General features: G+C 43.3%; 1 protein-coding gene across 1 annotated transcript in view; it reads right to left on the bottom strand.

Moving 5' to 3' along the window:
- CNTRL (centriolin) overlaps positions 1 to 23,696 on the bottom strand; it is a 1,084,252-nt gene that overhangs the window by 389,328 nt on the left and 671,228 nt on the right. The window contains exon 26 of the mRNA XM_085613596.1: positions 22,116 to 22,308. Coding sequence (XP_085469722.1) covers positions 22,116 to 22,308 — 193 coding nt within the window. The remainder of the gene's footprint in view (positions 1 to 22,115; positions 22,309 to 23,696) is intronic.

Below are 23,696 nucleotides of genomic sequence, written 5' to 3'. Positions count from 1 at the left end.
ATTCTAATGTGAACCAACAAGGGTTTGTAAAAATATTTTTTTGATCTAGGGCATACTTAGGGTGTATCCTAAGCATGACTGGCTTTGTGGAATAATAAGAAAGGTTCTTAGATGGAAGATGCCTGATGTTACCGACTCAGAAAGCCACCAACTAAAAAGAGAATGTGAGATTGCATAAGCTCAACAGATTTGTCATTTAATTTGGTTAATATAATGTAAAGTTACCCAACAGCATCCTGTGAACTGTTTTCTGTGGTGTCCTCAAATGTAGTCTACAGAAAGATAAAGAATCATGCATTCAGGTTTTCTCGCCACGCTCAATTAATGCACATTCAGGCTGGACTTTCCTTTGCAGAAAGTCAGCCCAAGAAGACTGCAAATCTTATCTCTGTCAGTGGCATTCGAGCAGCATGATGTGAGGTTGCACCTATTGGGCTGTGATTGGCTCATTTCAAATACGTGGTAAGGTTAAAAATAGGAACAGAAAATAGGTCAGTTTCATTGTAGCCATTCGTTTTGGTTTTCTGGCTCCTCTGCCATTCTTGGAACTTCTTTTGTACATTTATTTATTTATTTTATTGACTTGTAAAGCGCCAGAATCACCCACAAAGGAGTATCTCCGCGCTAAGGAGGTGCAGAAGGGTATTTTAGAAAAGCTCGGTTTTAAGGAGCTTTCTAAATAAACGGTATTCTGGGCATTTCCGGAGATAAATAGGAAGCTGATTCCAGTAATAGGGGCCTAGGTGGAAGAATGCTTTCCCACCCAAGCGAGATTTCTGAAACAAAGAGCTAGGATTTTGCCCCTGAGCGAAGAGGTCTGAGCGGCTGGTATTGAATACGTTTTTCTGCTAGATAACCAGGACCTTTACCGTTTAGTGCTTTGTGCACAATGCAACATATCTTAAATCTAATCCACTTGCGTATTGGAAGCCAGTGTAAACATTGTAATAGCGGGAATAGCCAGTATCCTGCATCTCATTCTTCTTGTGTGGAGGCTGGTATAACAATTTTAATGTAATTGTGTAATGTAAATATTACTCACACATCTTTAATCCTGCAGCTCCTCTACTCAATCAAACAGTTCCCAGCCAGGAAGTCCAAGAAAGGTGTGAAACTAGAAGAACTCTGCAGCCCACCAGTCATGCATTGACATGAATGATTGAGACTGGAGCCCTTCTCAATATACTTGCAACTCACAACTAAGGCTTAACTAGGCCTATTGCAGTTTTCATCACTCCAAACATATTTTATCTGTGTTGACCCGGAAGTGGTTATTGTGTCAGTGGTATTACAGATCAATTGCTGGAACTCAATTAATCGAGGCTCTCATGAACTGAATGAGGAGCATTATTTATAATTCCACAACTAGGCTCTGCCTTCAACTGGGGTAATTTGTTGCTTTTCTGTTTTTTTTGGCAAAGGGTTACTGTCAACAGTATTAAAATTAGATTCCTTTAACCAGGATAATTCTTAACATTTCCTGTTCCGCCACATCTAAGTTTTATCTGGAGCCTAAATAACTTAAGGCAACCCCCCCCCCCCCCCGGTGACAAGTACTCTGACACAGATGTATAGACAGAATAAATGCCTCTACCCTTAACTCACATCTGGCTTACCTACTGATATTGAAAATAGGACTGGACTAATACTCCGCTTTCCCAGGGCCGGAATTATTCAACATTCAAAGACTTCTTATGCTCTTCCTACCGTTCTGTAATTGGAATTGGAAATTGAAATGGGACTGGGAAAAGAAGATAAACCATAAGCTGGTACTTCCTCTGCACATCCACATTCTGTTAGGTGTACAGTGACAGAGTACTCTCTAGCAATACTTTGATCAGTAACGGACGACCAAGGCAGTCACACTGGCAATGCAACCTATTGGATTGTCATTTCCGAAAGTGCTTTGACCTGAACCCAATAATCTATTCTACAGCCTTTCAAAATATAAACAAGTCCTATTGTTTATCTCGCAAGGTACCTTAAGCCTGCAACCCTAGCTTCCCTTCCCTAGATTACTAAAGTTGCCTAAAACTAGAGTACACTCATCCATGCACCAGACAAGATCTGTTCGTATCCTCTCCTCACCTACCCAGGTAAGGTCACTCATCTCGCTCTTAGGCTCATACCAGCTTTTCCCATTACTAAACCTACCTCTCCCTCCCCCTTTCAACACTATTCTTGCTCACAACTACTTGGAATCAGGTGAATAATGCTTTGATATAAGACCATCCTACCGAACCATGCAAATAAGAAAGTGGGAGGAAAAGCAAAAGCCACTTATCCCCACCTTCTCTGTAGTAAATGAATATCTCTTCATCAAGCAGTTTCCCACTAAACTCCCCTCTCCTTCATCATCTAGAGACCTGTTCGACACAATACTGGCTTTTTCTGAGTCTTCACTGACTCAATTTCAGACGTTCTTTTAAGCCACTCGAATCTTGTTATATTCAATTGCATTAACCTCTTGTTGGACAAGACTGACCTGCCTCAATCAAAACATCAGTCTCCGTCCTAAAAGTTTTTCACCATTTGCCAGTCAAGCACACCCTCAAAGCAATGATTGTCAACCATGAGTTAACATCTAAACATGTTACCTACTTACCTGGAGTGTTTGCCATGCACTTATATTCACCATCACACCTTTAGGGCACCACAAATACCAGATACAACAGCATAATAAAACAAGCATTAGCAACACCAATAGATCTCGCCTATGCAAGAGCTGTTGGCTTTGCCAATGTGTTTTAACCAATTTGTGCACTAGCGTGGCTGCTGCTCGGCAAAAGTTAGTGTCGTAGAGGAGAGTGTCGAGTAGTGGAGTGTCGAAGAGTGGGGTATTGTGGAGAGGAGTCGTGTACAGTGGTGTAGAGTGGAGTAGAGTGACGGGGCAATGAATGGAATAGAGTGTCAGAGTGGAGTGACATTTCGTACGGTGGTTTGGCATAGAGTGGAGTAAAGAAGAGTAGAGGGAGGAGTGGAGCGGCACAGAGTGTTGTGGAGTGTCGAGGAGTGCCGTGGAGTGGCATAGACATAGATTTGAATGGAATAAAGTGGAGTGATGTAGACTGGAGTATCTTAGAGTGGCGTACAGTGGAGTGGTGTAGAGGGGAATGGCATAGAGTAGAGTGTGGTGGAGTGTTGTAGAGTGGAATAAAGTGTCAGAGTGCAGAGGCATGGACTGGAGTAAAATGGCATAGAGGGGAGTAGAGTTGTAATGTGGCATAGAGTAGAGTGGCCTACAGTGAAGTGGCATGGAGTGGAATGTCAGAGTGCAGTGGAATAGAGTGGAGTGACGTGGAGTGTCGGCAAGTGGCGTATTCATGGTGCAGCACTGCCATTACAGACAACACATTTTCAATTGAAATGATCATTACTTTTCTATATGAAAAATAATAATGTGTGGAAATGGCATCACCTAGTGTACTGATTTGTTTTGATTGTATTGAAATATTTGTTTCCACCACACTTCAGATGTGCTTCATTTGTATTTCCTAGTAGTATATATTCTAAAATATTTGCACAGTTCATTTACAGACATTTAACTTTTGTTGTGAGCTAGAAAAAAAACCTTACTTCCCACCCCCAGTATCGAGCAAGGTTGTCACATAAATCTTCTCACTTTGAAGTCAGTGAAAGAAAAGTAAACACCAAGCTCCTTCAAAAGACACAGCCTGACATTTGCCCTTGGTCTTTGAATGCAGAGCAAATGTTAATATATTAGAACAAAATGTTTACAGAAATGGAGCAGTTGTGGAAGAATTCAAGGAGGGCTGATAAACAAGCTATGTGCCACAAGAGGGAAAAAGACATGGTAGACAGCCAAAAATAAATATAGCAAGCAAATAGAAAGGAAGCAAATGTGAGTTACAAACCACAAAGCCAATGGTAAGTAATGGGTGGAATGCACAAAAAGTGAACATCAAGAAGATCTTGTGATGTTCTATAGTGAAGGTTGAATTGATGTGGCCTGTGGGTGTCCCTGTCCTGCTCTGATACAGTCTGGGTTACAGAGCATCCCCCGCTGTCATTCCCATGTGTTGTCGACTTCAGAAACCCATATATTGCCACATTGTTCTTGGCCTCAGATGATTCCCACCGCGCCAGTTTGCTCACTCCCTTACCCACAATAGAGGTACATACACGCACTTACATGTATGTGGACACACGCCATCCCCCTTTCAGGGCCCACACCATCCCTTCTTCTAAGCTTTACTCCTGCTTACCTTTTATAATTGACCTTATCCTTAACACTTTTACAGAGTATATGCTTCTTAGCCATTGTAATATTTCCTAATGTTCCTCCTGAAATATCCTACAACCTCCCTCCCGCCATGGTCTTATGACCGCTTTGGATCTACAGCAGACAGATCTCAACACCATAGAGCATCTGGTTTCCCTAAAGAGTCTCGATCTGCAGTGGACAATGATGTCATGGGCGGCCTCATATCTTACGCCTGTAGTGATGCTTCCAAGCTAGTTCAGCGCGTCAGGGGTGGCAACTTCTTCTCTGAGGGTCTGGTTTCAGTGCTGCATAGAAAACCAATTAGTCTGGTCTCTCTCTTTTCACTTTTGGTATTTTGTCCAACTCTCTAATGGTTTTCATTAGTATGTCACATTTTTGATTTCCTACATAAGGCAAGGTCAATTAAGGTGTGCACTTAGAATTGACATTGGTGCTGTTGTGTCTTGTGTGGAGAGAAGGGGGTTAAATGGTAGGATGCTAGCATGTCTCCGAACTGTGCACTAGGACTTCTTCAGGCTTAGGGCAGACATTTAAGGAGGCCTCATGGAGCATATTTTTAAACCCCTGTAGAGATAGTAAAAGGTGTTTTCTCCTTATATCCGCCCTTACTCCTTTTACCAACAGACAAGACCGAATGCCGTTGCTTGGCTTCAAGTCAAGGTCACAGTGAAAGTAGAATCGGTGGGCAGCTAGCGTAGGACCTGGCAGGCAAGTGGTAGGTAGTTGGGCAGGGTAATAGTGTGGATTACGGGAAACATCCTTTACCACGATGGCGTTACAACGAGGAACGTTTACCACGCAACACTTACCTCGTAGACGTCTTCACCACGCGTTCTTCTTCAACGAACATCTTTACCACGCAAGTCTTCTTCCGCCTTCATCGTCTGCTACGTCCTGCGTTAACGTCATTAGTGTAGTCCTTTTTTACTGTCTAAGGTGTTGAAGACGCGAGTTAAAGGAAAAAATTAGAAAAAAAAGGGGGCTTGGGGGGTCTCCCCCCAAAAAATAAAAAGTAAAAAATAGGAAAAAAAAAGGGGGTGGGGGAAATAAATAAATAAAAATAACGTGGGGAAGGACAGGAAATCGACGTCGTTTTATGAGAAAGGAAATGACGATTCAAATTTAAGACTTAACGTAAATCAGGAAGGAAGAACGAAGAGACGACGTGAAGAGGTAAGGGAAATACAAATTTAAAATACATATATATATATATTGAGGGTAACGGGAAGGGATAATTAAAAAAAGTATTGGGGGAAGGGGGATCACGTAAGGGTACAGGGGAGGGGTATAACCTTTACCAAGAGTATTCCTTTACCATGCAAGTATGCGTGGTAAAGGAATATTAGTGGTAAAGATTATGCGAGGAAAAATCATTCCGTTGTAACGCATGCGTGGTAAAGGCATGCGTTGCAACGGAATTCGTTGTAACGACATATATTCTTAGATTACAGATGGCAGTTTAGCAGAGTAGGTTCATGGCTGACAGTAGTAGAGGCTAGGGCAGAGAGATAAGATCCCAGCTAGCAGTTAGTTTAAGGGGCTAGGGTAGCAAGTGTAGAACTTGGCTGAGAGGCGTTAGCTGCGTTCAGGTAATGGAGATCAGGCATGCCTTGTGTTTTATAGTTATAAATTAATTATCTTTCAGTTTAATCTAGTACTTCAAAAGAGTCGCCGTCCTAAGGGCTCAATCTTACTCCCTTTCAGAGTTCTCGCTGAGGCCAACTTCGCTATTCTGAATATCGTTTTAATAAGGTCCGGCTGGGGCAAAAGGAATCTCAGGTTGTGAACAGTGTGTAACTATTGCTTCATAACAATTTTGTTCACTCGAAATCCATCTCAATGCACGTACAGCGATCTCGTCTTGTGTATTTCAATGTAAAGTTCATGCACTCTCGCAATTCAGGGTGTGCTCTTTTGAAAAGCGGAGGGACACCCCTCCCATACGCACACTTTTGGGCTGAGAGAGCTCGACTCTGAAACTGTCTTTGAGTCAGTATCGTTAGTGGCAGCCTTGGTACGTGTGCGTTTTGTGGAGATAAACTCTGCTCGAGCGCCCCTGTTCAGATATCAAGGCCACCGAAATACAGATAACATAGCCCTTTGTGAGTGTTTTTTCCAGACATAGCGCTGTTATTTGTTGCTATTATGTTTGGATACCCTCGAGCAGGGAGAGAGATATCAATACAAAAATAGAGTGACAGTCACTCAAAGCCAGCCATGGTATGGGTCAGCCATGACGACTTCTCCGGTTGTGGTCCGGTCCAGTGACTCGCGCGGGCGTCATGAAACCAGCTGCAGCACAGTCACCAAACTCTGTCAGAGTCCGGAGGCCGGTCGGTCCGGTAAGCCGGGTGAGGTCCAGACTGAGCGGCATGCCGCAACACTCTGAGGGGGGAACGAAACTGTGCAGCACAACACTAGGGGTGTGAGCTCTGCAGCTGCCAAACTTTAAGACAGCATAACTGCCGGCGCCGCTCACTCACACTTGACGTGGGTGGACCGCCTATAAGTCCTGTCTTATTATTATTATTCATTGTTGCAGCCTCTCTGTGATGTCATGTCGCACGGTGGGTAAATGACATTAATCATATCGCAGTGCCGGTGAATGGAACTAGCGAGGAGCTCTACTGAGGCAGCCCCCACCCAGCCTGCGAGCAGCGGAGCAGTGCGGACCCCGCGAGAGCTGCGTTAGCTCATTCCTGAGTGCTAATTATGGCACGGCTCTGGCAGGCGGCTTGATACTGGCCAGAAGGGCATAAAAACAAAGCATGACTTTTCCAGCTCAATCTGTAGCGTTGAGGGGAGAAAATAGAGTCTTATCAGAGGAGCAGAGCGGCCATCCACTGCTGTGATATAGCGTTGGCTGACCAAAACAAATCATTAGTGAAATCGCCAGGGGGTGGGAACACACACACAAAGGAGAGACCAACACAGACAAACACCAATAACAGGCCAGCATTTCTGAATGACACAGGCTACAACCAGTGGCAATTAGTGGGTGTTTCAAAAACCACCAGAAGAGATTACAACAGGCTCGACCTAAACATATTGACTAGAAAAAAATGAATATTTCCACCTTCGCTGAGACACTCCAAGTTGCAAATCCACAAATGTTTTCATGCTCGTCTACAGTCATTCTGACCAGAAGTAATTGGGTTAGATGCTTAAATCCCACTGAAACACTGCACCACTTAAAGAATATCAACCAATGGTTCATAAAAGAAGCAGCCCCTCTGAACCACAAAGCGGATCCTGCACCATAAATCGAAGGAAGGACTGGACACTACCAGCAGGATGTGCTACAAACACCACCCAAGACACTACTCAGCAGTGATATGTAGAGCACAGAATACATACCACACTTCTTACACAACCAATAAATGATGATCTTAAGAAACTATTCAGGATCACTGTAGGATTCTAAAATTCTAAACATCTGGCAGAAACCTCTGTAGGAATGGGTACCATCAAACAATAAACTGTCTAGAGAGCCAGTGGAAGGAGAAAGGCCTGGAACTTGGGACTTCTAGCGCACTGCCAAGCAGTTATCTACAGACCTCTACCATATCCCTCCCTTTGCTATCCGTCATAGCTGTTATTATCCTGGATACTTATATCCCTCTCGCCCTTTAAGGATTCCTTGAGCTTCCTGCCTCTCATTTAAGCTCATCAATAATAACAATGGGGTAACCCAGTCACGTGCAGGACCTGGGGTTAGATACGGTACATGAACAGTGGTTCTGCCACGAAAGATACCCTTTTTTTGTATCACTGTGTCCTCACAAAGGTAGGACCATCAATTAATGATTCATCAAAACACCACACTGACCATTTACATGGATATAAAATCAACTGAATTAGAAAATAATATCAGATATACTTAAAGAAATCATGTATCATATGTAATTAGTGATAACCAACAGGACTAATACACAATGTACACATACAACAAAAATTACAATGCTCATGACATAAAAGGTGACTGAAAAAATATAGTACACATATCAACAATACAAAATTACAAATCATATTACATATATAACACATGGAACATGAATGATTGTGCAGCGTTAATTTTACAATGAAAAAGCCCTAAATAGGTCAATGATTTATCATCTCCAACTTTTAAATATGTCTATTTGGGCAACAACGCTTGTATGTTAAACCTCGACGTTTTGACCCCTTGATTATATGTGTATTTGAGTGACATCACTGTGGCGTCTTCATCAGGACTATATACCAATTGTGTACAGCCTGTTGAAAAAAGGAAGTGTTTAAAAAAAAAAATATATATATATATATAAATATATATATATATATATTCACTGAAAAAACCATAGGTTTCAGGGGTGTTATAGTTAGCTGGACTTTTCACTTGTACAAAACCATTGAAATTCCCCCGTTATAGTTAGTTCAGCTAACTATAACTCGCGCGCCCGCAATGCACTGCTGATGACGTCACATATTACATCACTCATGACATGGTCAGTGACATCACTCATGACATCTAAAATGACATCACTGATGACATCATCCAGTGAATGTGTGTTTTTCTGAAAATTAAATATGTTTTATATATGTATATCTCAAGGTCGATGGAAGAATAAATGGGTATATAAGTGTCTAAATGGATGATTTGTTTTTGAAAAATTGATTGTGTAACTGACTGATTAAGTGTATCATAGTGAATACATGGCTTAGTGAGTAATGTTTAAATATGTAAATATCTGTATCAGTCTCTCACTTTGTGTATAAGTGGCTGCATGGGTTGGTGAGTAGCTACATGGGTGTCTATATAGGTTATTAGTTGGTTTTTTGAGTATCAGTCTGAGTGTCTGCATGGTTCGGTGGGGGGTATTACGTAGTGCATAGGTGCATGAATGAGTGACTCACTGTTTGTATGTGTTGAACACAGCATGTGTGCAGGACTGTATGGGTGGATGAGTGTGTGTATGGGTGTGTTAGTGAGTGAATGACTGTCTCAATAGTGTCTTTATGAGTAACTACATATGTTTTAAACTAGTATATGTGACTATTGGTGTATATATGTGAGTATATGTGAGAGTGAGAGATTGAAAGAGTTCCTGTATGAATAAGTATGTGTTTCTATAAGTGATTGTTTAAAAGACTAAGTATGTGTAAGTTTCCGTAGAAGTAAGTATGGTGGTGTGTGTATAACTGTATATGCAAGTAAATGTATGTTTGATTCTTTATTAGCATGAGTGACTATGTGTGTGAGTAACTCTATGGATGAGTGGCATTGTGTAACAGGATGTATAGGTGTATGAGTACATATGATGAGTGAGTACATGTATGAGTGACTGTATAGGACTGTTGGTGAATGAGTGGATGTGTATGTGGATCTTAGAATTACTGAAGAGGTTGTTGTAACTGGTATTGGTATGTCCATTGTTTTGAAAATTTTAGTCTCTATTTTTGAATGTGTGTATCAAAGGTTATATTAGGGTGAGAGGAGGTCTGCCACTCTATCACAAGGATGATGTCATCAGTGATGTCATCAGTGATGTCATTTGAGATGTCATCCGTGATGTCATGAGTGATGTCACTGACCATGTCATGAGTGATGTAATATGTGACGTCATCAGCAGTGCATTGCGGGCGCGCGAGTTATAGTTAGCTGAACTAACTATAACGGGGGAATTTCAATGGTTTTGTACAAGTGAAAAGTCCAGCTAACTATAACACCCCTGAAACCTATGGTTTTTTCAGTGAATTTCTGAGGTTTTTTAAATGCTAATTCCTAACTATAACGTGCCTGAAACCTATGGTTTTTTCTGTGAATTACAAAGGTTTTTTAAATGCTAATTTCTAACTATGCCTACAGAGATAGGACATGTGAAGAAAGAAGAAAAAATGCACAGAAAGAAACAAAAGAAGTGCAGAAAGAAGCAACAGAAGTCCTCAAATACGAAGATAAGTGCAGGAAGAAGGATCACGTGCAGAAAGAACAAAAAGAAGAGCAGAAAGAAGCCTTGTTGCAAAATCATCCTGTACCCTCAACTTTTTCAGACGGATACTGGTGGTAACTGAGTCTGACTAACCAGTCCTAGAGCCAGTGCTATGTTAAAAGACACTTAGAATACAGTGAAAACACCTACATACACTAGGGAACATTATGCGTTGGGGTCCCCCTGTGATTAGCATGACCTCCTCTGTAAGCCCCTAGTATATAATAGGGCATGGAGATTAAAACTACCTCTTAAAACAGGCCACAGGGCGTTTTTGCACACGTTAACTCAGGCCCCGTCCCCTCCATTCACCACTGTGTAAACACGCCCTGTGTCCATTTTTAGTTGGGAGATTAAGTTCATTTGAATCCTGAGGGTCCCTAGGGTCCAACTAGCCCACTAGGTACCTCCAGTAAGTGCCACAGAGCTGCGTTGCAGAGAGGTGTAAAAAGTGGCACGGCCTGGACCACCTCTCTGCAATGCAGCTCAGTGGCGCTTACTGGAATCACTTGGTGGGCTAGTTAGCCCCCAGGGGCCCTCAGTATTGAAGGGAAATTATATCCCCAATTTAAAACGTGCCATAGTGCGTGTTTGCACACGTCACCTCAGGCCCCATCCCCTCCCTTCACCACTGTGTAAACGCGCCCTGTGGCTGTTCTAAGTTGAGAGATTAAGTCCCCTTGAATCCTAAGGGTCCCTAGGGTCAAACTAGATCACTAGGTACCTCCAGTAAGCGCCACAGAGCTGCGTTGCAGAGAGGTGTAAAAAGGGGCTTGGCCTCAGAACACCTGGCTGCAGCGCAGCTCCCTGGCGCATACTGGAGATGCCTGTTGGGGGCGCGTTTGCAGAGTGCTGCACGGAGGGGGCATGGCCTCCGGCACGATGCCAGTCTTTTATTTATTTTAGTTTTTTAAGAAGGGGGGCTGTTTGGTTCCCCTTCTTATTCTAATTTATTGGCCCTGATGACCCCATCTCCCAGGGCCAGTCTCCTAATTATATTTTTTTGACCCCAATCCCCAGGGCCGGCCACTGTTTTTTATTATTTTTAAAAAATATATATTTATAGACACACCTAGGACATGCTGGACAAACCGTACGTACCTATCACCATGACGATTTGCGTGATATTCATTAAAAGGCGACTATGCATGCAATGAATCCACGTGGAATGTATTTACACCACTAGTGAAGCTCTGACATGTCTGATGCCCTACCATGCCTAATCCTGGTAGACACCCTTGTCGTTTATTTATACAAACATGGGTAGCTATTGACGGGCACATTTAATACACATGCACACCAAGCCATTCAAAGGGGATTCGACAAAAATTCGACCAAAACTATGCAAGAAACCCCCCTCACGGTTAATAAAACACACATCCACTGCCGGATGTGTAATACTTTTTATTTTACTCTCTGGAAAGGGGACGAACATCACTTGAGAGTCACAGCGTGCTCCTGACAGAGCCCAATGCTGTGTTACACCCACCATTGCCTGCCGAGTGCCACACACCTCTGTGTTGTATTCCACTAGCTAGTGCATATGCTATGACACTCTCTAGCCCATGTGCACTGTAACACCACCCCGTGAATATGTCATGCCACACTTGTCTTCGCTCAGGTTATATTGCCCCATCTAACGTGCCTTTCTCGATGCCTATGTTATAACGCACAGTGCTATGCCATACATATTACAATCTGGGATCCATATCTTTGTCACAGTGCATATGCAACGTTACACTCCCCAGCACATATTTTATATTACAAATTTAGAGACTAGTTAGGTTACACAACACTGCCCTGTGCATATTACACTCCAAGGCGCATATCGCATAGCACGCGCTAGTGCCTGTGCTATCTCGCGCTCTCCAATGAATCTGTCATTGCGCACAATGTATTGCATATTATATTTCACGCCCGGTTCATCTTATATCACACTTTTTGGTGCATAGTTTATACCATACACTATATCTAGTTTTCATTTTCAATCGTGCTCTCAGGACTATGTTCTATATAACACTGTGTTCACCTACCCTTTTCACGGGCATTACATTTTGCGATAGGGGGTGGAGGGTCAGGGGGTGTTTCTGCCAAGTGAGCCAGGAGTCACAGTCACAAACGTCCTCTTCTTCCTGAATAAAAGTGAGATTATGCTGCATACTTGTTCATATTTTAAGTAGTTCGCACAGACACAATGTTTTAAAAACAATAAAGTTCCTAATACCCGCCTTCTCTGAACAGTTAGCTTGCTGCCCCATCCCCTTCCTCCCTATCCTCTGTTGTGTGAATCCATGGACTAGCCTCCTCCCTCCTGCCATGCATGGTCTGATGTGCTGCCACTGCCCTCAATTTAGTATGATGTACCAGTCCACTCCTCCTGCCCTCCATTGCCCAATTCTATGCCCCATCATTGACCTCCTGCTTAAACTCTGTGCTTAGCTTGCTGCCCCTATTCTCCTTCCCCCTGCCCTCCGATGTCTTTGTGCATGCCCCTGCTCCATCCTTTTTGCCCACCATGTCCCATGGACCTGCCACTCCTATCTACTCTGAGTGTTCTGTTGAGCTGCCACTCCCCTCCCACCTGCCTAGCATTGTCAGATGACTGTAACCTGTCCCTGCCACCTCCACCCTGCCTGTCCACATGCCATGCCCCTATCCTCTTCCTCCTGTCCTACATGGTCCATTGTACTGCCACACCCTTCTGCCCTCCCTGGTCTGTTGTGCTGCAACTGCTCCTCCTGCCTGCCCCGTGTGGTCTGTTGTGAGGTCCCTTCCCCTGAACTTTCTTGTCTGTGCACAGGTCCTGACCCTCCCTTCTATCCTCCATCGTCCTTTGTGCATGCCCCTCCACCCTCATTCTTGCCCATCATAGCCATTGTGCTGCCACTAACCCTCCCACTTGCCATGCATGGTCTTTTGTGCTGCCATGGCCCCTCCCACCTTCCCTGTGTGGTCAGTTAGCTGCCCCTGACCCCCTACCACCTTCCCTCCATGGTCTGTGTGTATGCCATCTCAGTCTCACTGTTGCTCTTCATGGTGTGTCTTGCTTCTAGTGCCCGTCCTGCCTGACCTCCATGGCTATCTTGCTGCTCCTGCCCTGCCCCCTTGCCCCCAGCCCTACTCCCTCCCTCCTGGCTTGTCTGTTCCATTGTAATGCCCCTGATCCGTCCCTCCTGCCCTTTATGGTCTGTTATGCTGCAGCTTTCTCTCCTGTCTGTCCATTATGGTCAGCTAGCTACCATTGCCTCTTGCCCCTCTGTTCTCTGTTGTCCATGTGCATGGTCCTGTCCCCTCCCTCTTGCTTTCTATGGATTGTTGTGCTGCACTCCCATCCTGCATGCCCTGTGTGGTGTATTTTGCTGCTGCAAACCCTGATGCCTGCCCTGCAGGGTCAGTTTGGTGCACCTCTCCATGTCCCTCCTGTCCTCTGTTATCCAAGTCCATGTCCCTATCCCATTTCCTTCCATGATCCAATGTACCATACTTGCGAACATTTTGAACTTGGTAAGAGGGAGATTTTGAAAAAAAACTGGGGTATTGATTTTCCCCTTTGAGTTACATTGAAAAAGAGGATATTGTAGACAGGAGACAGATCAAATAAAGCCCATTTGAGCTTAAAAACATTGGACGTTTCCTGGCTGAATCGGGTCTGTTGGCATGTATGGTTGTACTACCATTGCCTCTTCCTTCTGCCCACAATGGTCTATTACATTGCCACAGCCTTGAAGGAGGGTAGATTTTGTATCACAGGGGGCCCCTGGCCCGTTCTGTCCACACCTGAAGTATGAGACCCTTGTCCTTGCCCTGCCAGCTGCATTTGTAGGCCGTATTAAATTGACCAGCGGGTCCTGTGTTGCTATATAATTATCCTGAGACATCCTTACCACTCAGCCAGCATAAAACCCCTGTGTAGGCCCTTCTGTTCAAGATGTAGGCCTCTTTGTTAAATTGACCATAGCTCTGCAATTTTAGTGTATAGCAGTCTGAAGGCAGGTCTGCGAGGCCTTCTGATCCAAACTAGTAGCCCCCACCCTACCCGTGTGCTCCGTGCTCGGTATCAAAGTTCAACATCCCCCTGAAGCTGTCGACATACAGTAGGCTGCATCCTGGACTGGTACTTGCTTCCTGGGCAGGTTTCCCGCTTTTAAGGAAGTGGCAACCGCAGCGCGTCAAGTTAGGAGAACTGAGGAGATTTTATACATGAATATATTGAATTCCCGTACAATACCCATTATTTTCTGCTTGCTCTATGGAACTTACGATAAGCGATTGGCCTGAGAGACTGACCTTATCACCCAGTCCATTGTCAGCATTAAGTGGGTAAATGACGAAATGTCTGGTAAAATCTGCAGACGAAGCTTTTGGGTAGCATATGTAGGTAGATGTAGCGTGCAAAGGAGCCCACAAAATGATATAAAAAGGGAGCACCCACAGATATCGACGGACTACCTCGCCGTCTGTATGTAGGTTAACAGGCAGTGCAGGTTTTCCCCAAGAGCTGGGAGCTCTTGTCTTCCTTTGCTTAAAATGTCTTGCTCTGCTTTGCTTGAAGTATCTTATTCTATTTTACCTATATGAAATGTCATGTTATGTTTAACCATTGTTCTCTTTACTTTTGCATTTAAAAGATTTTGTATTGTAATTGCAGGAATGCTTGCTCTAAGAGTAAACGTGAGTGTTCCTAGGTAACATTTTCCTTGGTGTAACTTGTTTCCCATGATGCATTTATAGATGTGTTTTCTCTCTCTCTCTGTCAGTACATTAATTGAGATACAGAGAATATTATGACAGCTGTATGATTATCTGGATTCTGTATTTTGTACTTTATGTCTCTATTCTGCGGTTTCTTTGAAGTTGCATCTTCTCATTAAACTGCCATTGTATTCTGCCTCCAATTCCATGTCTCATATGTCTGTTTTCTCCATTTTTGGAGCAAGCGTTCCTAGGCACCCCGGCTCAAATTAAGGTGCCCCTTTTGTCCCTGACTCACTCTCCTGCTCAGTTCTGTGGTGGCTCCCGGGGATCTGGGGACCGCCCCTAGCTTCCTTGACCCGTAATAGATCTTCCCTCCAACAGCCTCTCTTGCAAGTCCTGTATTGTTGGTTTGTTGCCCCTGCCCCCCTTTCCACTGCCCTCCATAGTCTGTTGTGCTTCCACGGCCCTTCCTGCCTGCTCAGTGTGGTTAAATTGTTGCCTTTGCACCCTCCTACCTGCCTTCAATTTTCAGAGTCCGTGCCCCTGGCCTCTGCCTCTCAACAGTATCCTAATGAACAACTAGATTGCTAACATTCTATATTTATTACAAAAGTGTGGAACGCCTGACATCATCTTGATGTAATCAAAACTGTAATACCTAGAGCATTTCCTTTAGAAATTACATATATGAGAGGGTCTTATTGGCATCAAAATTATGGTTAGTGCTCTAAAAGACTAAAATAAGAGCATATTTTCTGAGTTTTCAAATAGCGACAAAGCACTTTTAAATTATTTGTTATCTTTATGTTTTTTTATCCAGTTGACCACTTGATTAAATGTTGCACTTAGGGGAGAGGATGTGGTGTTACTTCCAGAACTGCAGACTTTGCAACTGGGGAACCAGGTTGAAGTTTCTGCTTCAGCTCGACATTCTGTGATTCTGGTCAAATCACTTAGTCTCCCCATGTCTACAACCTAAATGAATTTGTTCTTGTGTGATGTAACCAATGCTCATGTAAAGCACTCCAATACCTGACAAGTCTGCACTATATAACACTGCAAAAACACAAAATAATAAGTGTTTTGCACACTTCTGCCATTGGGCTATATTTGGGCTACATCTGGGTGATTTTGGGCTACATTTGGGCTCTTTTGTCTCCGGTGGCCATCTTGGGAGATTTATTTGTTATGAAGTTTCCTAATTTCCTCATGTACTGCAGTCTCCTCAGTAGGAAATGCTTTCAGTTTTTTACTTTGATTCCATCATGAAGGTATTCAGATATGTCACACATTTGCCATAAATTCTGAATGTTAGCACTCTAGTTGCTCATTAGATCACTGTAGTAAAACTACTGCACCATGGAAGTCTGCTCCTGGTATTAAAAGTGCATGTTTCAGTTTGCATGTCAGAATTTTTTAATGAAATAGAAGAGGATTTGAGAAGTCACTCAAAATGTGCCCTCATTTTCTTTCTTCAGCATTAATCATAATTTCTATGGCAAAATGAACCTCCTCATTGTGTTCCTTTTTAAATTAAATGTTTTAAGTGTTACCAGTTTATTCCAATCAAGATGGCTTCAGGTGTGCCATACTTTTGTCATAATGAAGACAGTAAGCGCTCTAGTTGTTTTTAAGAACATTCTGGGACATTCTGTCATTGGGCTATACTTGGGCTACATCTGGGTGATATTTGGGCTACATTTGGGCTCTTTTGTCTCTGGTGTCCATCTTGGGAGACTTATTTGTTATGAAGTTTCCTAATTTCCTCATTTACTGCAGTCTCCTCAGTAGGAAATACTTTCAGTTTTTTACTTTGATTCCATCAAGAAGGCATTCAGATGTGTCACACATTTGCCATAAATTCAGAATGTTAGCACTCTTTTTGCTCATTAGATCACTGTAGTAAAGCTACTGCTCACCAGGGAAAACTGCTGCTGGTATTGAAAGTGCATGTTTCAGTCTGCATGTCAGAATTTTTTAATGAAATAGAAGAGGATTTGAGAAGTCACTCAAAATGTGCCCTAATTTTTCTTTCTGCAGCACTAATCATACTTTTTATGGAAAAATGAACCCCCTCATTTTGTTCCTTTTTAAATTAAATGTTTTAAGAGTTACCACTTTAATCCAAGCAAGATGGCTTCAGGTGTGCCATACGTTTATCATAAGTAGGACTGTTAGCGCTCTAGTAGTTCTTTGGAACACTCTGGGAAGCTGCAGTAGAACACAAAGGAATCAACTGACAGTCTCTGCCCTTGTTGGATGTACATGTTTTACTGAGAATGTCAGACTTCATTCTCACATGACTGAGAAAGATAATGTGAATTTACAGAAAATAAGCTCTCAGTTTAGCCTATAGATCACCTTCCAAACCTCTGTGATAAAAGCATGAGAAAATATTTTTCTCTCAATCATGATATCCCAGCAGAAGGCTTTTTCACATGGTGAAATCACCTTAGAACATACCACAATTCCTAAAATGAGTATGGTACCATCAACAAATGATTTATAATGTAACTAAAGTCTTAAAACCTTCTATTAACTGCAATGCTTTTTAATGAGGTGCTATCATGTATATTGGTCCCAAGATGGCTGCCAACACTTCTTGGATGAAGTGCTGACAGCCAATCAGATCTCAGGATGAGATGTGTGGTTAGGCTCCGCCCACATATATATATGCTTTTAAATGCTATTTTCTCAGGAAATACTGAACAGATTTACACCAGACCTGCAAAAGGCACTTCCTTGACCTTATGGCTACCTCTCTGCCAAATTTCAAGTAATTCTGTTCAGCCGTTCGGGCTGTAGCTGTGTCTAAAGGTCCTATGGAAAAATGCATGGGGAAAACGCGTTTTGGGACCCCCCTTTTTTCTCGGCCCCTGCTTGACGAATCCCCCCGAGACTTTCAGGGTAGGAGCGGAGCGTAGCGCCCCACCTATTTTGAAAATTTCGCGAGGATTCGTCGACCGGCGCCAAAGTTATTCCAAATAGAATGTTGCGGATTTCCTATGGAAACAGGGTCCTAACTATAACTACCTACTGGCGACCGCCAGTAGGTAATATATATCAGTGTGTGCAATGAGGGAATTCAATAAAAAGGTGAACGAACTGTAACATTGCTCACCTTTAAAGAGAACATTTCTCTTTAGGGGATAGAGATAATGCAACACGCACTCAGCCTCTGAATCAATCAATGTAGGTAACCTGCATAGAAAACTGATTTGTAAATAGGATATCGATTAATGTTCACTGATTATTTGAACATGCATAGAGAACCGAGGTTCTTACCTCAGTATCAGGATTAGTTAATCTCAGGTAAAAAAAAAATGGTAGGAGGCCCCTCAAGGGCATTCCTTCAATGCAGGCGTATTCTGAATGATAGGGAAACTGCAAGGAGCAACCCTCACTTCCTTACATCCTATCGTAGAAAAAACACACAACACAGATAGTTTCAAGCATGTTGCCTAAACATTCAATGGTGTGTCGAACATTTATTACACCAATTTGGTAAAAGAACTGAAGTTCTTACATCAAAATTGGGATAAGTCCAAGTAAAAAAGATAAGAAGTCACTCAAGGCTTTCTTCAAATGAAGGCGTATTCAGCTTATTAATAAGTGAGCAAGGAGCAACCCGTGCTTCCTTGAGTCCTAACATGGAAAAGAAAAAAACAAACATTGTATCAAGATTAATGCCTCAACGTAAGAGGGCGTAATGCACAATCTGATAAGGGCCAGGATTAGGAAATGAAACTGACCTCCGGCGTGTCTAGCACAGAGCTCAATGGCAGTGCATCCTCTCGACCTAACGAGAAGAGCACGATTAAGTAAAGATGCGGACGCTGCTTCTGCGTGCACATCAGGCATGTGCAGAATGCAGCATCCTACAGGTCGGATGGTTGTCCATGCAACCAACAAACCTCAAAGGCATGTTTTCATGGAAAGAAAAGCAATTTATGTTCTATCTGTTATAAATGTAATATCATCTGCAATTTTGTATTGTTGATATGTGTACTATATTTTTTCAGTCACCTTTTATGTCACAATCATTGTAATTTTTGTTGTATGTGTACACTGTGTGTAAGTCCTGTTATTTATCACTAATTACATATGATATATGACTTCTTTAAATATATCTGATATTATTTTCTAATTCAGTAGAGTTTTTGTCTATGTATATGGTCAGTGTGGTGAATCATTAATTGATGGTCCTACCTTTGTGATGACACAGTGATACAAAAAAACGGTCTCTTTTGTGGCAGAACCACTGTCCATATCTCATTTAAGCTCAGCACGCTGGCCCTGAAACTCTTCCACAAGATTCTAGGTTCTATATTAGCCACTGTGCCTGCAAGTGCAATACTCTGCCCCTCCTCTGACTCAGATTTTGTTACTTCTGTCCTCAAAGTTGCTTACATCAAATCCCTCATCTCGCACCTCCTGAAGAGACTGCAGATCATACAGAGTTCAGCAGCCAGACTCATCCTCGACCTCCCAAAATGAACCCTCATCACCCATCACTCACTGGCTCCCTATTCAGAAGAAATGTCAATACAATCTGCTGATCCACACCTACAAAGCCCTACACAACCAAGGACCAGCATACATCAACCACCGCCTGAACTTCCACCAACCCTCCAGCCACTTGCCTGACACCTCTCCCTCCCTCATGCACATTTCCCATATCCACCAAAGCAACAGTGGAGGACACTCCTTCTCCTACCTCACTGCAAAGTCCTAGAACGACCTTCACCCTCAGGCCTCATCCTCTCTGTTGAAATTCAGGAAATGACTCAAGACCTGGTTGTTCAACTGAACCCTCCCAAGCAGCAAGGTTCTTATTACCTGAATACTACCACAGGTGATTAGCCGAGCTTTATAAGTACTGTGTGAGAATGTACCTCTTTTGACATGGTTAGCCTCCTCTTTCTGCCTGGAAATTGGTGTGGTTTCAATTGCAGTGTACGACAACTCGAGTTCCCCAGCACCATGATGGATTCACTGAAACCACGAGTATTTGGTACCAAACAACTCCTTTTAATAAATCCACACTGATGTCAGTGTGAGATTTATTAAACCATGTACTCAGAGGGCATCTCAGAGCTGCTCCCCGAAAACCTACTGAGCCTGGTATGTATGTAAATGTAAATGTATGTGTCTTGTAAAGCGCACTGCTGCCCTGAGGCGTCCTGGCGCTGTAGACCGCTGGGGAACCCGTCCAGGCTATCCCTATGAGATGGTCCCTCCTGGGTATCTCCAAGGTGAAACCAGGCATCCCCGGCGAATGTGGGGGGCCGTTGTGGAGATGAGGCAAGCTAATGCCCAGAGTTGCCGAGTATGATCCCTGGTTAGAGTAGGCACCGAGGCGAGAATTATCGAGTCCGCTGGCCCTGGTCCACGACCCTGCCGTGTCGGGAATTGAACCCTGGTCCCGGGCCGTCCTCTGCTTCCGGGTCTGCTGCCTCTAACCAGTGAGCCACACCTCTCCACTGGTGAGGTCACTGACTGGCTTTAGGCAGCCGGCAACATACATACATGGTTCCTGGCCCCTGGGTGGAGAACCTCTGCTCTCTGAGACCAGAAACAATGCACAACCTGGGGGAAGGTGTCCCACCTACTGCCCCAGGGTGGACACAGTGCTCGAAGGGGAAGCAACAAAGGCCTGCCGCCTTTGTAATGCGACCCCCAGCCTCTGCCGCTTGCAGCAAATGGCAGCACCCGGCTTACACCCCCACAATGGATGGGAAAACCTTCAGGAAAACTTAGAAAGACTAGGAGGTGTGCCCACCTTTGCCAACTCCACCCCTCAAGTGGAGGAGGCGAAATTAGGCACCCTTTTCAGTCCCCACCATCTTAAAGATGAGGGAACTCTTTAAATTAGGGCTAGACTGACCTGAACTTTGACAAAGACCAACAAACAAACAAACACAAAGGACTCCGGTGCCCTCCGGATCTGCGAGTAAGCATCCGGTAAGGAGAATCTGATATCTAAAGGCACCCCTGCACCCGAACCCCCTGGGCCTTAGTGAGTCAACTCAACGGTCCCCCTACATATCTACTTACCTCTGCTGTCACTGGTCTCTCGTCTACAATCTATGGTGCAACACCTGCAGCCTGTTTGCCTATGCAGCTAGTGGTATATGTTTAGTGCTGCTTTGCGCCGCCCTGTGCTTGCTCTTACCCCTAAAGCTTGACCCCTGCAACCGATTTACCTATCTGCAAGCAGTGTGGCTTCGAGCACGCCCAGTCTCCATTGAAAAGATTTGGGCTGACCTCCAATTTTTAGCTCTGCACTCGGCCGCCCCTGTGCCGCTGGTGGTGCAGTTTTGTTACTCACCTGACCCTTGCCCATCTTGTATTGCGAAGACTAGAACTGTAAGTCGCATACTTACCTGTATAACCGCATTATTGTTTTCATCCATACAATAATATTGAACTCTTTGAAGATTGCACTAAACGTCGACTTTTGAAACTGAAAAGTATTTTTATTTTAAAACGTACTTACCTTATTGCGAAAATCTTAGCCTTCAAATAAAACAAAAAACAAAGTTTATTTTTATAAAATGGGTGTGGATCTCCTTTTTGAGCCATCTGTCAGTTATTGGTGATGTGTGTGCAATAAATGTCTTACACTACTGTGTGCTAGAACTAAGGCTGCTTGACCACACTACCACTAAGAGGGCATCTCGGGTTTACATTGAGCCCTGTACACTTTTGGCGGAATCTTTGGACTCTGTGCAAAGTATAATCACCAAGTGGTAAATTATAAACAGAGCCAGCTTCCTGCATACTGTTTTGATTTGATTTGATCTGTAAGTGAGAGATGCAGTACTAATAATGCTTTGGTGTTTTCCACTGTCTCCTTGGCTTCATGTCAAAGTCACAAGAGGACATCAAATAATCTTCTAACATTACTGGCTGTTTGTACCTCATAAAAGTTGGATTTCTAATTGCCTCATATATCGAGGCATCAAATTAACTGAGAATCGGGATGAGACAAGAAAGCAGGAAGAAAGTGTTGATACAATTATTTCTCATAATTATTCAACTCCAAATCAAAGTAACATTTGAATAAGACCTAAATAAGTCCTAAAGTTCTTGTCCAGCCATCAAACTACAACAGTGATATTCTGTAAAGTATTTTTTAAATCATAGGAAAAGCAGATCTTTTTTTAAGGAAAGGGTGGAAAGGGTCCAGCAAAATAATTTACTTTTTCTTGTGTATCTTTTAGTTCCGTTTCAGCCTCTGCGATGAGTCGGTCAGCCTCTCTGAGCTCTGCACGTCGCTTTAGAAGAGTTTTCTCAATGCAATCAATTTCATCAACAATATCTTCATGACGTTTCAGAGATTTTTCCAGCTCCAACTCTGTGATGAGACTGTCAATATGTCCATCTATAAATTCTCTGGGAAACAGAGGAATGCATTAAAAAAGGATGCATTTATACTACCCTTACCATAGCCCAAGCATTACCTTTCAGCAAAAAAGAAACTGGATTTAATATTTTATATGCATTTTTTTATACATTTTATAACTGAGTATTAAATGAGTTTAATCAAGTATGGAAAGCACAGGTTGGGGAAGTAGAGAGAGAGAGAGAGAAAGATGGAGGGAGCGAGAGAGAAGGCACATGTGTGTCTTTTTTCAGCACAATAGCCTCAGGCATCTGGGACATACTGGAGAAGGAGAAAGCCAACAGTGATGGAGCGTGTGTCCAAATGGCTAACATATTGGTTGCAAAATGTAGGAGCTTCCTCCAGTGAAATCAGGATGAGCTGGGGAGACAGCAGCAGCAGATGGAGATCATAGGTGAGGCTTTTGTTTAAGGTTTGCCACCAATACCACTGGAAGCTGGAGTGGTACAAATCGTAATTTCGTACCCCACCTGCCCGCCCAGAGCCCCATACCACACTAAGAGATGGCTGTGCTGTGGCCAAAGAGCTGAATAGACTTGGTGATATTCATAGCGTGTATGGAGTGCCTGTGCAGGAAAAAACGGCAAATTCTCCTGAGCCACATGGGTCAACTAGAGAGGCAATCTCACCCAGAGATTATTAACACACTGGAGTAAATGCATGGAGAATTATTGGGCGAATACCCAGCATCAGGAAGATGACTGAATTCCTATGAAGTCAGACACAGTGAGGGGAGAGGAAGGAGGAGCACAGTCTGGAGATTATGTGAGGGAAGCAAGAGGACAACTGAGTCTTCTGTGGCTAGCATACCACGAGGGAGCAACAGATAGGGATGAAAGTGGAATGAAGGCATGATTTGGTGTGAATCCCTGAGAGTGCCCTGTGAGCTCTCCTCTGCATAATTAAGGCAGACACCTCCTCTTCACCAGTAAGGTAGGCACTTCGCTACAAAATTTGAAACACTATTATGAGGCAAATACTGGCTGTCCTAGTGGTATAGCGGATGTGTTGCTGAAAAAAGGAAACAGTGCGAGTCTGAGATAAACGTGGCATTGGAGGCGAAGGACACCAAAGAGGGTTCAAAAACTAGAGAAATGGGGGGGGGGGAATTTGTTGGCAGTTATACATTTCATTGTTCACCAATGATTATACTGTGGCAGTGTCCTGGGGGTAGATTGACTGGATCTCAATACTGTGTCATTGTTGAATTTTTACGTTCAATGCAGAATTCAATAAACATATTTCAGAGAAATAAAAAAAAACTAGAAAAACTGCTGAGGATCAGGCAGAGTTATAAAGAAGGGATTGGGCAAATGGTGCTTTTCCACAGGAAAAAACCTCAAGGGCACCTGTGTGACTCATTAAAGGTAAGGTAGGG

This window comes from Triturus cristatus, chromosome 1_2 (genome assembly GCF_964204655.1).
Source record: "Triturus cristatus chromosome 1_2, aTriCri1.1, whole genome shotgun sequence".
Taxonomy (NCBI): Eukaryota; Metazoa; Chordata; class Amphibia; order Caudata; family Salamandridae; genus Triturus; species Triturus cristatus.
This window is presented reverse-complemented; position numbering and strand designations above follow the sequence as displayed.